The following is a 17015-nucleotide window of genomic DNA, read 5'->3' as shown; positions in this document are numbered from 1 at the left end:
GGGGGGGGGGGGGGGCTGTGGGGGGGGGGCAATTGTACTGAAGTCTAAGAAAACGGACATTTTTATCTAAGCTAATCCGTAAAATAGTTTTTACATCGAACCGTCGAAATTTCAGCCTATATACATTTTTGTCCAGAAATGTCCGAATCTGAAGAGACTCTGACATATATAGAAAAGACATCTATGAAATAGGAAAAGAAATTCCTACTTTGAGGTATCTTTGAAAGAATTTTATCATTTCGTATATTTCTAGTACTTCTGAAGATAAGTTACATACATATGGACATAAGAGTCCATATCAACCCATCAAATCAATCTGTTCTTAGATGCCAGCTTTTTAGCACTCCGTCTAATACCTTGATACAATAAGGCCTAGGCACTATCCTGTTGTTATTCAAAAATGCGACGATTTGATTGGATTGTACGCTAGCGGATACTTCCAATAAGAGCCCTCGACAGAAAGCCACATAGCTATGATTTCTCGTCTGCCTTGTGAACTTAACTCTGATTTACAGAAGACAAATGACTTTATTCACATTCCATAAAAAGTAGGAGAAATAATTGTGCATTTTCGCAAAAAGGAAAGAGATTATACATAAAGCGTATTGACCGACAGGTGTCGTAGGACTTTCAAACAGGAAAAGTATCTAGGGGTGTCAAGGTTATAGACGGAATTCGGTGCATCACCAAACACACATAACAACTTTGGCTTTAATGGTACAATAACCGTAAAAGTGGACCAAAAATGGTTATCTCATTGTAGCCTATATATAACATATTAACTAGAATAAGTAAAGTTTGCGAACTTGGTCATAATTTGGTTACAGTTGGCAATTATCTTCATCTGTTCAAGTTCCCAAGACTTGACACACGAAACATGAAACCACGAAACAAGTCGATAGCGACCATTTACATATTAAAACAATTCTCTTTGGAAATTGAACAGCGTATCGTATATACCATTCCTTAATCTACACTTCCTTATCGTGACCAAGTCTATGTTTGACCCGGAGGATTCCTCAAAGAATTGCCTTATTAGCTACTATAAATTTCTCATAAGAAATAATAAAATAGCGATGGCTATCGTTATATACGCCCACCATTGTAATGGCGGCCAAGTCGTCTGGGAGGTTGACAAGAGCTACCAGTAAATTCCGAGAGAAATGATCATACTACAAGAACTTTATTCACAGCCTTTATCTTTTTGTATTTTTGATACGTTCATCCTTAGGTGATAATAAAGAATTTCACAAAGTTTCGTCTAATCCAGTCGAAATAAAATTGAATGCATATTTATGAAGAAGATCATATGGAATATTACTTTTTAATAGGGTCCATACTCCAAACATGAGTAATTATAAACAATTCCACCAAGTTTCTTTACAATCTGTCGAGAATCATGCCTTCTAGAGTGTTTACAAGCAAAAATTTGAACGCAATGGGCCTAATTCATATATAATATTTTTAGATTTTTTTTAATAGGATCATCATTGGGTAATAAATAAACAATTTCACCAAGTTTTGTATAAACAAAAAACAAATCGACACCGCATTTTTAAGGACAAGGGCATTAACTCATTATTGTACTGAAGTCTAAGAAAACGGACATTTTTATCTAAGCTAATCCGTAAAATAGTTTTTACATCGAACCGTCGAAATTTCAGCCTATATACATTTTTGTCCAGAAATGTCCGAATCTGAAGAGACTCTGACATATATAGAAAAGACATCTATGAAATAGGAAAAGAAATTCCTACTTTGAGGTATCTTTGAAAGAATTTTATCATTTCGTATATTTCTAGTACTTCTGAAGATAAGTTACATACATATGGACATAAGAGTCCATATCAACCCATCAAATCAATCTGTTCTTAGATGCCAGCTTTTTAGCACTCCGTCTAATACCTTGATACAATAAGGCCTAGGCACTATCCTGTTGTTATTCAAAAATGCGACGATTTGATTGGTTTGTACGCTAGCGGATACTTCCAATAAGAGCCCTCGACAGAAAGCCACATAGCTATGATTTCTCGTCTGCCTTGTGAACTTAACTCTGATTTACAGAAGACAAATGACTTTATTCACATTCCATAAAAAGTAGGAGAAATAATTGTGCATTTTCGCAAAAAGGAAAGAGATCATACATAAAGCGTATTGACCGACAGGTGTCGTAGGACTTTCAAACAGGAAAAGTATCTAGGGGTGTCAAGGTTATAGACGGAATTCGGTGCATCACCAAACACACATAACAACTTTGGCTTTAATGGTACAATAACCGTAAAAGTGGACCAAAAATGGTTATCTCATTGTAGCCTATATAACATATTAACTAGAATAAGTAAAGTTTGCGAACTTGGTCATAATTTGGTTACAGTTGGCAATTATCTTCATCTGTTCAAGTTCCCAAGACTTGACACACGAAACATGAAACCACGAAACAAGTCGATAGCGACCATTTACATATTAAAACAATTCTCTTTGGAAATTGAACAGCGTATCGTATATACCATTCCTTAATCTACACTTGCTTATCGTGACCAAGTCTATGTTTGACCCGGAGGATTCCTCAAAGAATTGCCTTATTAGCTACTATAAATTTCTCATAAGAAATAATAAAATAGCGATGGCTATCGTTATATACGCCCACCATTGTAATGGCGGCCAAGTCGTCTGGGAGGTTGACAAGAGCTACCAGTAAATTCCGAGAGAAATGATCATACTACAAGAACTTTTTCACAGCCTTTATCTTTTTGTATTTTTGATACGTTCATCCTTAGGTGATAATAAAGAATTTCACAAAGTTTCGTCTAATCCAGTCGAAATAAAATTGAATGCATATTTATGAAGAAGATCATATGGAATATTACTTTTTAATAGGGTCCATACTCCAAACATGAGTAATTATAAACAATTCCACCAAGTTTCTTTACAATCTGTCGAGAATCATGCCTTCTAGAGTGTTTACAAGCAAAAATTTGAACGCAATGGGCCTAATTCATATATAATATTTTTAGATTTTTTTTAATAGGATCATCATTGGGTAATAAATAAACAATTTCACCAAGTTTTGTATAAACAAAAAACAAATCGACACCGCATTTTTAAGGACAAGGGCATTAACTCATTATTTTTTTTTTCGATTTGTCTGATTTAGAGTATATCCGTGATTACAAAAGGTCACACAAGTTATGTCAAAACGCAGTCAATTTTTAGCTTGTAAACACTCTAGAAGATACAATCCTTGACGGATGTTGACGAAACTTGGTGAAATTGGTTATTATTGAAAACAAGTCTATAGATATTTAATATGAGTTATTGTCCTTGTTCTTCAAAACGCGCTCAATTTTTAGCTTGTACCAATATGTGAGCAGACTCTAAAACAAACAGTCTGACGCGAAACTTATGCTTGATTCAGCTTTAGCTTTAGGTAAACGAGGATGGCGAATGATTCCATGATCAATTTATCTAAGGGAAATAACTTTGAGAATGTAGAGTTTGTCGCGAGTTGATAAAAGTTGTTCGACGTGGTACAGTATTTATCGCTTTTCTGTGTTATTGACAATTGATAGAACTCAAAATTCAAGCCGGCAATGTCATTAATAGTGTAGATGACAGCTTTGGAATAAATTTCATTTGAAAAGATTATTGAAAATTTAAAAAACTATTTTACTTTTATTTTGTCAATGCCTTACGTAGTCTCGATCAAATAGTACTCAAAAGAATTCAGACCACAGCTAATTTTGGCATATTAAAGCTATCATGAAATTATCAGAAATAAATTCGTTAAATTGATATCATCATTTAATTATTCTCATGTTGAATACAAAAGGTTGAAATTTGTTTCATCTGCTGTTGAGAAACTTAATATTTTAAAAATAACATTGATTTGAATCCTCATACTTTCATTTGCTTATTTTAGAGGTTAGGGTGGTTGAACAGAAAGCACAAGCAGAGGGTTTAAGGCTTTAATGCTTTAATGCAGTTTTCACTTATGTAAGGTTAATATTTTAAAATAGAATTTCGCTTACATCAACTGTAGACCTATAAATCTGTTTTCCAGCATACATTGATAAAATGATAAGGCTATAAAGTATAGAGAATGTAAACTATATTAAGATGAGTATGGACAGTGGAGGTAAATTTGAAAACACTGGTTCTGTAAGAGATGTCAACAAGAAACTAGTCTTCTTGTTTAAAGCACCCAAAGATGAAGGAGAAGACAAATTTGTAAAGGTAAGTCTGGGAAGGTTTTTCCCAGAAGAGACACATACAGTGTTCAACAGACTAAAATCTTCTATATAATGTCAAGGACTTTAATGAAGTTTGAAAGTTTTTGGTTACACTTATGTCCTTTTTATTTCAATGAAGTAAGATTATGATATTTTTTTTAACTTTTTGTAGAGTGACCTCAGTTCAATAACAATACAATATCTAAGAGCAACATTTTTCCTACTATTCTTTTTGCTTACCAGGTGATGATGGATCTGAGAACGATCTGAGCTGTTGCTATTGTTCTAGTAGAGCTTGCTTCTTGATTTAGTCATCTCATTCTCCCTTTTTGGTGATTCCACAGATCTTATATTGCTCATTTAGGTTTGTAAACTCAGCATCCCCTTCGGAGAGACCTTATTGCTAATAATGTTTTTTTGGTATTTGGGTATGTCAGCTTGGCATCTACTTCAGCGAGTCCACAGATCTAACATTGTTTATCTGTTATTCAGTTTTGTCAGACTGATATGATATTGCTAAACTTTTTTTAATACAAATCATTATGCATAGCACAATGTAAATGCTACAAAATTTACCAAAGTCAATGACCAAAAAATGAGTTAGAAAATTATCATAGCAGGCTGACGTATCTATTCCAGATTCTGTCTGATGCAGGGTTTATTGTAGTTAGTCTACCGGTGCTGAGTTTTAATTTTATCAATACAGACCTTCTATCACAGTATTTAGAAAACTTACAGAAATATTCTGCTTTAATATTAACTAGTACAAGAGGTGTCGAGGCTGTTTCTTTTGCCCTCAATAACTGTAAGTATCAAAACATTATTAAAAGTGGACAGCCACAGAAACACTTCCTTAAAAACAAAGAACATAACCTTTCAACACAATTTACACGTGTCAGCATCAGAGGAAAGCAGAATTAAGAAGTGTACTCTCTGCATCTAAATGACGTTCAAATCTTAATACAGATAAATGTTTATCAATTTATCAAATTCCATGCATTTTGTCGGTATAAGGGTTGAGAGCCGACATTGGGCAGACTCTCAGAAACACAGGCACAGGCATCAGAATTTTTCTGTAGGGAAATAATTTATTGATTGGTTAAATATTTAATGCTCCAGAACATGGGATGCATAACAATTGTGTCAGATGAATCATGAGTGTGCGTCACTCACAAAAAAAAATAAAACAGAACATCCAGGTTAATCAAAATGAAATCAAGAGCACATCATGTCTGTAGACTTCCAAAATTTGTAAGTATAAACAATCTGATGACAACAGGTGTAATTCATGTTGAAGCTGTGTTTAATATTTTATTAAAGAAGTGTGCTTATTCCATAATATTGTCTTGTGTTTGTGATATGAAGAATAAAGAGCATTAAAAAAGTGGGAACATGTTATATGTTGGAATATATCATACAGTGGGGGAGCCAAAGGGGGGGGGCAGAGGGGGAGCCGCAGCCCCGAAAGCAAGTTTTTCCTGCAAAAATCTCATAACTAGGTAAGAGAATCGAGCAATTTCAGATATCTCGCCCACCCCCCTCAGTTGTAAACCTGGCTCTACCACTGATATTGTACTTGTTTTTCTAAATCTGTTATTTCTGTTCCAAAGGTTCCAAACTGTGTGATATTAGTCATATTAGTTGTTATGTAGTTGGTAAAACTACAGGAGAAGCAGGTAACAATCAGATTTTTCTTGATCTATTATTAATCTAACTTATTTCTGGAGTGTACAAAATATTAATCTAATCTAGTATATATTGAGATCTGCTTAAAATCCTAAGTGTTGAGAATTCTCACAGCCAAATATGACCAGGCCCAGTGCCCCAAAACATATCTTATGCTCAACTAAAGGCCCATTTTCAAGGGAAAGCAATGGGCCTTTAGTTTTTACTCAAATTTATTATACCCTCTCGTCATGATAAAATTTGAAGATTGATGTGTTTGAACTGATATTCTGTCTAATTGTAGCAAGTAAGTTAGGTTTAAAATGTAAGGGAGAAGACTCTGGTAATGCTGAAGAACTGCTGAAAATTATAGTTGCAGGTAGAAATTTAGTTTTATGTCATACTTTTCTGCACCATGGCAACGCCATTCAGGGTACAATGAGAGAAATTTTGCCAGGACAGCGGCATTAGCCTGCCCTTTTTTTTCATTTCCAACTGTCCAGGAATCTATAACATCCACAGCCTGTATTAAACAGGGCCTCGGTTTATTGTCCTGAGCTTCTGTAATTATAGAGATACTTAACAATGTATGATGTCAAGCACTATAACAAGAACTGCAAACATCTGCTTAAAATTTGGATGGTGCCATTCAATGCCTTATATAAATTAAAAAAAAAACAGACAAATCAGATGGATTATAAAAGTGATTCATATATTTTATTTCAGATCTAAAAGGAACTAGTCAACCTGTTTTATATCCCTGTGCCAATATTCGTAGAGATACAATTAGTACAACTCTTCAACAACATGGTTCGTTATATTTCCTTCTTAATTTAAAATCCACTATATAAATACTTTGAAGAGATTGTAGACAGGTCATCTAAATCTTTATATGTATCAGGGACACTGATCAATTTGCACCATTCCCATCTTCAGTCAAACATCTGTGGTTCGTGCAATATCACTAAAACTACAGGTTTTATAATGCTGCATAGATAGCAATATGTGTCATATATGTTTCAGCATTTCTATATCTGTATTGTTTGTTATGTATATCTGTATTGTTTGTTATGTATATCTGTATTGTTTGTTATGTATATCTCTTGTTTGTTATGTATATCTGTATTGTTTGTTATGTATATCTCTTGTTTGTTATGTATATCTTTATTGTTTGTTATGTATATCTTTATTGTTTGTTATGTATATCTCTATTGTTTGTTATATATATCTATATTGTTTGTTATGTATATCTGTATGTTTTGTTATGTATATATGCATTGTTTGTTATGTATATATGCATTGTTTGTTATGTATATATGCATTGTTTGTTATGTATATATGCATTGTTTGTTATGTATATATGCATTGTTTGTTATGTATATCTATAGTGTTTGTTATGTATATCTATATTGTTTGTTATGTATATCTATATTGTTTGTTATGTATACCTGTATTGTTTGTTATGTATACCTGTATTGTATGTTATGTATTTCTGTATTGTTTATGTATATCTGTATTGTTTGTTATGTATATCTCTTGTTTGTTATGTATATCTCTTGTTTGTTATGTATATCTATATTGTTTGTTATGTATATCTGTATGTTTTGTTATGTATATCTCTTGTTTGTTATGTATATCTCTATTGTTTGTTGTGTATATCTCTATTGTTTGTTATGTATATCTTTATTGTTTGTTATGTATATCTGTATTGTTTGTTATGTATATCTATAGTGTTTGTTATGTATATCTGAATTGTTTGTTATGTATATATGTATTGTTTGTTATGTATATATGTATTGTTTGTTATGTATATCTCTATTGTTTGTTATGTATATCTGTGTTGTTTGTTATGCATGTGTTGTTTGTTATGTATACATGCATTGTTTGTTATGTATATCTGTTTTGTTTGTTATGTATATCTGTATTGATTGTTATGTATATCTTTATTGTTTGTTATGTATATCTATATTGTTTGTTATGCATATCTGTGTTGTTTGTTATGTATATCTATATTGTTTGTTATGTATATCTGCATTGTTTGTTATGTATATCTGTATTGTTTGTTATGTATATCTATATTGTTTGTTATGTATATCTGTATTGTTTGTTATGTATATCTATATTGTTTGTTATGTTTATCTGTATTGTTTGTTATGTATATCTGTATTGTTTGTTATGTATATCTGTATTGTTTGTTATGTATATCTGTATTGTCTGTTATTTATTTCTGTAGGTATACAATATGAGGAGATAATTGTCTATGAAACAGTAAAAAATCAAAACATAGATCAACTTGTGGAAGAAGCTGTTCAAAAACAGGTCAGTTTAATTGGTTCTTATTTGTCCTAGCAAGGCAAATATTCTTTCAAGCTTGTCGGTTTTTTTTCAAATTATATTCCTGGAGAAAATGTAAATGTTAGAAATTAGACATTAAATTTTGGTTGTAATATATTTTGTAAAATAGGAAGTGGCTTGTCGATTTAGTGAGATTTCATTGGGTCAATTCAAATTCTAAACAATGACATTGATTTCTGAAACACCATGGACTAAAAAATTGGATCCATACTTAAATGATTTATCTTAGTTTTGTTTTGTTTTGTGAAAACTGACAAATCATTCCATCTTGTGAAACATAAAGATAGTCTAACATTTACATTTCAAAAGTATAAGAAATTACTTGCAAAATAGACGCACAGTCAATAGATATCCCAAGAATGATTTTGAATGATCTTTACGGGTTGACATTTTTACAGTATTGATATGTTTTCTAATTGCAGGGTTGTCCAGAATATATTGTGTATTTTAGTCCTTCAGGTGTGAAATATACCCAGTCTGTCTTTCAAAATAAACTATTATATACCCATCAGAGTAAGGTAGGGAAATATCTATTCTAACAATAAACAGGGTGGTTCACATCTTCACACGCTTCATCTTATACCTTAACTTCAATAGCCACCTTTCTTGTGTCACAGACAGCGATTTGATTGGTAGCAAAACAATCAATCAGAGGCCTTAACCATTATGTTTACAGTCTTTTTGATGAGGGCTCCGATTGGCTGTATTTCTAATCAAGTCTCTGCATTCAAGAAACAAGAAAGAGGTTTGATTCCAGCAAAGGCCAAAATTGAGAAATTGTTTAAGCCAGCCCCCCTTGTCAGTGATGCAGGTAAAAGGAGATGACTCTTAGTAGCTTTGACTGGACAACAAACTGATGTCCCTTGTGCTACAGACTGTGCACATTAGTTGGAAACTTAAGAAAAAATGGCTTATGCAGCTGTCTTGGCATTGCCCATCTTCATTAGTCAAATCAGTATGACTCCATTCATTTCATTTTCGTTATGAAATCTAAAGCTGATTGCCTCCCTTTCTGTTCCAGTTTATAGCTATTGGGCCTACTACAGAGAAAGAGTTAAAATCCCAGGGGTTTACCATATTTGGTGTTGCTGAAAAACCTGAACCAGAAGCATTATTAGAAATTTTACACGAAACTTTATTTTAATAAATTGATGTGAGGTGTGACACTATAAGTGGACACTCAAACATGTAGGCTATGCATGTCTCTTATTTTATCTTTCTTTATCATACTTCCAGATGCTATAATATATACATCAGGCTAAATGTATAAAATATATAGCTTATATTGTTATAACTAGCCTATACTTATAATTTGTTATTGTTTTATTTGTATTAAAAATCAGTATAATTATATAATGGCTTTTAATCAATTAAGAAATCTTATAATCTTGTGCTAGGCGCTTGACTCTTGTGCTAGGCGCCCGATTCTTGTGCTAATGATTCGTGTCTTAGAATTGGGCTGTTTGGTCTACAATATGGCCTATGGTTAATTGAAATTAGTTTAGTTTGAGAAACGGCAATTTCTTCAGCTAATCCAATCAGTATTCAGTAGTCGAAATTTGAGCCTTCAAATCCAAAGTTAAAAAGACGAGTCGTCTCTTTTGAGACAATGTCATACATATAAAAGACATCTATAGAAATAGAAATTCCTGGTTTGTAGTTAACAATAATTGAGTCCACTCAATACCAGCTATTACGAACTTCATCTTATACTTTGACTGCTGTAGACAACTTGCTTATATCACAATATTCAGCGATTCGATTGAATTGTACACGATCTAATCAGCGCCCTTCAGAGAAATACTGTAGTCATTATTTACAGACTTTCTGTCGCGATCTATCATTGGCTGTATTCGATAACGTACAATCCAATCAAATTGCTACATTTACAATCTTCCGCGATACAAGAATAGTGGTTATTGCTGTCAAGGTAAAAAGACGAAGTTCGTAATAGTTTGACATTGTAAAGATGCAACCACCCAAGCCCAAGTCCTCCCATGTCTACCCAATTGTCTGTGTCTCTCCAGACACATCAATCCATTCCACGGCTAGATAGCACATAAAAAGAAAGAAAATGAAAATAAAATTTTATTGGAAAACATTCATAAATCTTGACACAGGCACAATTTTTTTAGATAATGTTGAAGTTAATATTTGCGTCGGTACATTAGATTTAGTTTTTAAATAATTAGTTCAATTAAGTGTCAGAATTAAATCTGAAAATTGAAATATAGTCTGAAGAAGTTACAACCAAATTAAGTTCAGACACAAAACAATATTACTTCGTCTATTGACAGTAATGTAAAAACCAATATTTACTTCTCAATATTAATACAAATCATTATATTATTGATCATTAGGAGACAGGATTCAATTATAATACCCCCCGCCCCCCTCTTTATTACAAGATCATACTTATGATTGTATTCGTAGCCTAAGTGAAATATACAAATATATGTTATAGCGTGCAAAGTAAACGGACAGTCAAGAATAAATTGTCATAACATTTGATTTTGTTGGTGATTTGTATATTGTATTTTGTCTTAAAATTATATGTTGTAGCAATATATTTAATGGCTTTATACAGCACCATTAAGCATAATAAAGTGACAAGCGACACACAAACATATTTCTCGCGTTACATCTCATTTGTCGATACAAAACATGGCTTTAGAAATCTCTCCTGCCCTCAATTCTGTCAAAGCCGTTTCGTATTGCTCCAGCGAATATTTCTTTATGCCTAATTTATCAAACTTCAAATAATTGGCCGCCATGTCGTTAACCAAACTTACAGCTTTGATGAAACAGTAGGGACTTACATTGACCCCTAGTATTTTCAACTCTCGTGTCTGAATCAAAGACGGGTCAATCGTCAGCTTGGAATTAGCAGGAGAACAACCAAAAACCAGAAGAGTTGCACCGGAGCAGAGAAGACCATACGCCATTTCCAAAGCTCGAGGGTTGCCCGTACAGTCCACCACTATATCAAATCCATCTTCTCCCATATTGGCGTTCTTGAACTCTGCTTGAAGATCGTCGGGGTGTAAAACTCGGTATCCCAGACCAGAATTTGATACAATCTGACGTCTGCCTTCCGATACCTCAACAACCGTGACGTCACGGAACCCTCTGTAATGCAGCATGTTGATCCAAAGTTGCCCGATGATTCCAGATCCCATTACAAGCATCCTGGTTCCATCTGGAATCTGCCCCAGTATTTCGTATCCATGGACCACACACGCCATCGGTTCCACTAAAGCTGCCTTGTCCATGGGTAACGCTTCTGGAAACTTGACGACATATTTAGCTGGTACAAGACAATATTCCGCCATTCCACCATTTTGCATGAGGCCAATGGTATCAGGTAAGCATTTCTGACAGCAATGAGGTTTTCCTCTTCTACAGAATCTGCAAGTATCACACATTGAGTTCGGTTCCACCACGACCTTGTCTCCAACTGCGACATTGTTGACGCCAGTTCCAACCTTGACGATAGTTCCCGAGAATTCATGACCAAGGATAACAAGTTGTCCTGAGCGGAACTCGTGCTGCATGATATGAAGATCAGTTCCACAAACTCCACAATGGGAAACTTTTAACAGGACAGTCTCAGGCTTCACCTCCGGTACTGGTGCCTCCACCATCTTCAATGTCGATTGAGATTTATTCCACTGTAAACCCTTCATCCTGTAAAGATACAACCAAGTTTGACCAGTTTGTAAGAAGATTTAAAATAATGTGTAAAGGAGAATTCAGTTCGCTTAGTTTTGAATTCCTCGGTAGCCTTGATCCCTATCGAACTCCCTATAATGTAATTTGGTATCTATGTCAAGGGCATGGAAACTTGGGCGTATAAGTCCTAGCATGTTTTATGTTGGTGTTTGGGGGGACGGGGATAGGCCTACAACATTCACATCACAGCAACTCAGAATGTGATCAATCTGAGTGCACTAACCTACGGTGGCCCGTTGACGACATTGGTAAATTTGGTCGTTTCTCCAAATCAAGGCAAAACTTCACAATTTCGAGAAACGAATGCATTGATATTCGAAACATGAAAAAAAAGGTGAAAAAATAACAAGCATAAGCGTACGGGCCGAAGTCCTGTTAGAGACACAGGCTGGTTTGCCCGAAATTTTTCCAAGAATTTTGCGTGTATTTCTCTTTGTTTTCGGGTTATTGTCCGATATTTTTCCACATAGCTACTAATAATAAAAAATAATCCTCTGAAATCAGTTGACCGGAGTAAGTACATTGAATCCCGTAGACAATGAGAGCATGGTTTGATCGGTGTCTTGAATCCTCCGCTATCCTGCAGGGTCATTTGAGACTTGATATTCGCGAATTGGAAAGTACGTTTTTCTGCAATAAACAAAAATAAAATTGCAATGTTTTTATTACGTATAACGAAACGAAACTATAAATAAATCTTGTTCTTTTTCAAAATGCAAATGTTTAGCAATCCGGCTGTGGCGAGTTTGAACGTGAATTAAAGTGCGCCATGTTATTTTTTTTTTTTTAATTTTACTTGTGGGTCGGCGACTGAATTTTCGACTTTCTGTTGTAAAATCCTCAAATTTTAAGTACATCGCTAACTAGCGTAGAGGCAGGAAATCTAGATGCTCATTTTATTGCAATATTACAATACTTAAAATTCGAGGAAATTTAAATTTAGGTCATATAGGCTATGCAACCTTCAGCCTACAGATCTATTTACCTTTTAACAACAGAAAGTCGAAAACGCAGTCGCCAACATTATCTCACAAAAAAATAACACGCCGCGCTTACTTTAATTCACGTTCAAACTCGCCACAGCGGGATTGCTAAACATTTGCATTTTGAAAAAGAACATGATTTATTTATAGTTTCGTTTCGTCATACGTAATAAAGACATTGTAACTTTTTATTGTAGACTGCATCAGAAAAACGTGCTTTTCTATTCGCGAATATCAAGTCTCAAATGACCTGGGCGGGATGGCGCCTTCGGCGGAGGATTCAAGACACTGTGGTTCGATCGTCACCTATAAACTCAAAATTCATTTTCATACTCAACGATTTTTGCAATTGCAGTCATGTACAGTACTCGTATTTCTTGGCGATTTCTTAATGTGATTTTCGAGTTTTCATTGCTCTTTTTTTCCTTTTTTGTAAGCCAAAAATAGAATTACAAACTACAAAATACATCGATATCTCTTGATGTCCTACACGAGCCACCGTACTTACCTGTACATATACAGCACTTTACCTATGAATGAATAACTGCTAATATAACTATAAGTATCTGTTTATGTTGATATCACTAACTAGTACAAGGCTGAATTCTGATACAAATAAGTCAAGTTAGATACATTTGTGCACACAGCACTAAAATGACTAATCCTCCCAAAAGCGACGAGGACAGCCATGACAGGCACGTGATATAAAGTTTAAAATGTCAAGGAAATGCATCGTGTATAATAAAAGCAGAAAGTAACATTGAACTAGTTATGAACAAATTCATTAAAATGCAAATATGGATGTTTCGTTTTGTGTTTAATCTGCGGGTTATTCCACTATGTATCCTTCAGAAAAATACGAAACGAAATTTATAATAGAAAGGCCTAGGTTATATTCCAATCTGTCGAAAATTATCTTATGTGGGCAAATGTATAGACCAACGTTTTTTACATACAAAATTATCATATTGTGATTTGACACGATAATATTCTGAAGATACCGAGAGATGTGCCGTCATTATTATCGGGGCAAAATGGGTCATATTGATATCAGTGATTATACTACACACGGGCTCTGTGAATATTCATTTATACCTTTTTACGGGCTATAACTATACATAGATTATAAAGAGCAGTAATTTTTGCAGGTGAGTGCATCGTGGTAATTATACATATACATGTAATCGTTTGTATTCAGTGTCAGAAACTTGCCTTCGGGCCTGCGAGCTGATACCCTAAAAAGTCTGTTAAATTAAATTTCGTGTTCACATACAGTACAGCAATTAACTATTCCCACGATCAGGCAGTGGCGGCGAGGGGACCAATTTGTTGCTCATTCCCCTGGTTACATTCCATGCTCCCTAAATTTTTAAAACTAGCAAGAAGTTAGATAGGGAACACGGTTACCGAGGAATTTAGAAAAAACGAAATGAACTTCATTTTAAATCTTCGTACAAACTGGTCAAACTTGATTGTATCTTTACAGGATGAAGGGTTTACAGTGGAATAAATCTCAATCGACGTTGAAGATGGTGGAGGCACCAGTACCGGAGGTGAAGCCTGAGACTGTCCTGTTAAAAGTTTCCCATTGTGGAGTTTGTGGAACTGATCTTCATATCATGCAGCATGAGTTCCGCTCAGGACAACTTGTTATCCTTGGTCATGAATTCTCGGGAACTATCGTCAAGGTTGGAACTGGCGTTAACAATGTCGCAGTTGGAGACAAGGTCGTGGTGGAACCGAACTCAATGTGTGATACGTGTAGATTCTGTCGAAGAGGAAGACCTAATTGCTGTCAGAAATGCTTACCCGAGGCTATTGGCTGCATGAAAGATGGTGGAATGGCGGAATTTTGTCTCATACCAGCTAAATATGTCGTCAAGTTTCCAGAAGCGTTACCTATGGACAAGGCAGCCTTAGTGGAACCGATGGCGTGTGTGATCCATGGATACGAAATTCTGGGGCAGATTCCAGATGGAACTAGAATGCTTGTAATGGGGTCTGGAATCATCGGACTGCTTTGGATTCACATGCTGCATTACAGAGGATTCCGTGACGTCACGGTTGTTGAGGTATCGGAAGGCAGACGTCAGATTGTATCAAATTCTGGTCTGGGATACCGAGTTTTACACCCAAACGATCTTCAAGTAGAGTTCAAGAACGCCAATATGGGAGAAGATGGATTTGATATAGTGGTGGACTGTACGGGCAACCCTCGAGCTTTGGAAATGGCGTATGGTCTTCTCTGCTCCGGTGCAACTCTTCTGGTTTTTGGCTGCCCTCCTTCTAAATCCAAGCTGACGATTGACCCGTCTTTGATTCAGACACGAGAGTTGAAAATACTAGGGGTCAATGTAAGTCCTTACTGTTTCATCAAAGCTGTAAGTTTGGTTAACGACATGGCGGTCAAATATTTGAATTTTGATAAATTGGGCATAAAGAAATACTCTCTTGAGCAATACGAAACGGCTTTGACAGAGCTGAAAGCGGGAAATATTTCAAAAGCAATGTTTTGTATTGACAATTGAAGGTTTTTTTTCGTTTCCGGATAATCTGGACATTAAAATTTGAATTATTGTAATGGATAAATACACTTGAACAATAGAATTCTGTGTTCAATTTATATACCGTTTTATTATAGCTTTCTTTTTTAAAAAAATTGGCTTTAATATAAACTGTTTAATGTAGCGTATGCAGATCTACAGATTTAGAATAGTTACTAAAGTCAAGGTTAGACTTTGATACAATTTTGAATATGTGACTATCGACAACGTTATACAAGAATATATTTTTAATGCTTAATTAGAACTTAACGATTTGAAGTCGCATTAGGCTAAAACTCTGGCTTAGGACAACTTCTACTCGATGTATTTCATTATACACGACAGTGGTGGAGCCAAAGGGGGTCTTCCTCGAAGCCCCGAAAGCAAGATTTTCGGGCAAAAATCTCATAACTAGGTTAGAGAGGATTCGATTACATGATCCGCACGTGATTATCGACATAATGGCATCTCGTGTGTCCGCAGTCGGTCGGCGAAACTCATGACTAGACTAGAAAAGTGCCCTATTCGGTGTAGCCTACGGTGTGGAATAATCGATACAAACGGAAATAGAAGAAGTGAGCACACGAGGTACGGTTCGGGACACAGTGCGGATGTGAGTCGTTTCTTCTATTTTCTGCTGTATCGACAATCCCACACCGGACACCTCCTCATCTTTTCGCACCTTAATTCTGAAGACAAAATATTTCAAGATCCAAATCAACCCACGGAAATGGCAAACCTGTCCCGTTAAATCTAACATGCATCGGAGAGAGAAAGTGAGAAGCCGTTTACTCCTTTGTCATGTTTAAATTTGGTATTGTGTAGTTAGATAAGAGAATAAAAGTTCAATTGTCGTAAATACACATGTATATATTATAGGGATACTACGTCTTAGAATAAACATAAAATTTAATTTTTTTAAATTTGGACAATAAGAGCATATATTCATCAGTATATATACCTGGTGTCATAAATAACATAACAGGATCCATATATTATATAATCCAATAAATCCAAAAAACTTTACAAAAATGCAATTAACTATTGAAAAACGCTTGATATTATGATTAAGCCTTTTTCAATAATTACTAAGTTTTATGAATTTCCAATTTTCCAGATTTGACAGGGATTCTGTTGTAACTTTATGACACCAGGTAAGTTCACTGATAAATATATACTCATATTGACCATTCTTGAGAATTAATTTTATGTTCATTCTAAGACGTAGTATCACTTTAAGTTGGTGCTTACAAAAACGTACATTTAACTAATATTGTATAGCCTACGCCCACATTTACGATAATGCAGTGGCGGTGCCAGCCTCTCTGAAAATTACAACTTTCTAAATCGTTCAGGAGGCTTTTCAGAAACAGCCATGACAGGCACTCCAACTGGAAAAACATACATTTAAAATAATTCTAATGAATTTGATTTTAGGCATTGCATTCAGAAAAAGAGGTTGATTGATATGCGATGGATACACAATATTATTGCCTTATAATATAGGT

At 34.8% G+C, this 17015-nt stretch overlaps 3 protein-coding genes across 3 annotated transcripts; 2 read left to right on the top strand and 1 right to left on the bottom strand.

Moving 5' to 3' along the window:
- Positions 1-3490: 3490 nt before the first annotated feature.
- On the top strand, positions 3491-9393 carry LOTGIDRAFT_231769 (hypothetical protein; the record flags this gene model as incomplete). Its single annotated transcript, XM_009054260.1, has 9 exons — positions 3491-3527; positions 4061-4233; positions 4869-5034; positions 5840-5905; positions 6199-6273; positions 6621-6704; positions 8128-8213; positions 8672-8767; positions 9271-9393. Exons 2-9 carry the CDS (start codon positions 4117-4119, stop codon positions 9391-9393), a joined length of 813 nt encoding a protein of 270 aa, XP_009052508.1. The 5' UTR covers positions 3491-3527; positions 4061-4116.
- A 1501-nt stretch (positions 9394-10894) lies between these two features.
- LOTGIDRAFT_159773 (hypothetical protein) lies at positions 10895-11935 on the bottom strand (the record flags this gene model as incomplete). The annotated part of the gene is made up of 1 exon (XM_009054259.1): positions 10895-11935. One exon carries the CDS (start codon positions 11933-11935, stop codon positions 10895-10897), a length of 1041 nt encoding a protein of 346 aa, XP_009052507.1.
- A 2516-nt stretch (positions 11936-14451) lies between these two features.
- Positions 14452-15560, top strand: LOTGIDRAFT_188066 (hypothetical protein; the record flags this gene model as incomplete). The annotated part of the gene is made up of 1 exon (XM_009054258.1): positions 14452-15560. The coding sequence occupies one exon, from the start codon at positions 14452-14454 to the stop codon at positions 15490-15492; it is 1041 nt and encodes a 346-aa protein (XP_009052506.1). The 3' UTR covers positions 15493-15560.
- Positions 15561-17015: the final 1455 nt, after the last annotated feature.

Source organism: Lottia gigantea, assembly GCF_000327385.1.
Source record: "Lottia gigantea unplaced genomic scaffold LOTGIsca_21, whole genome shotgun sequence".
NCBI classification, from domain to species: domain Eukaryota; kingdom Metazoa; phylum Mollusca; class Gastropoda; family Lottiidae; genus Lottia; species Lottia gigantea.
Note: the sequence above shows the minus strand (reverse complement) of the source record. Positions and strands in the feature narration are given on the sequence as shown.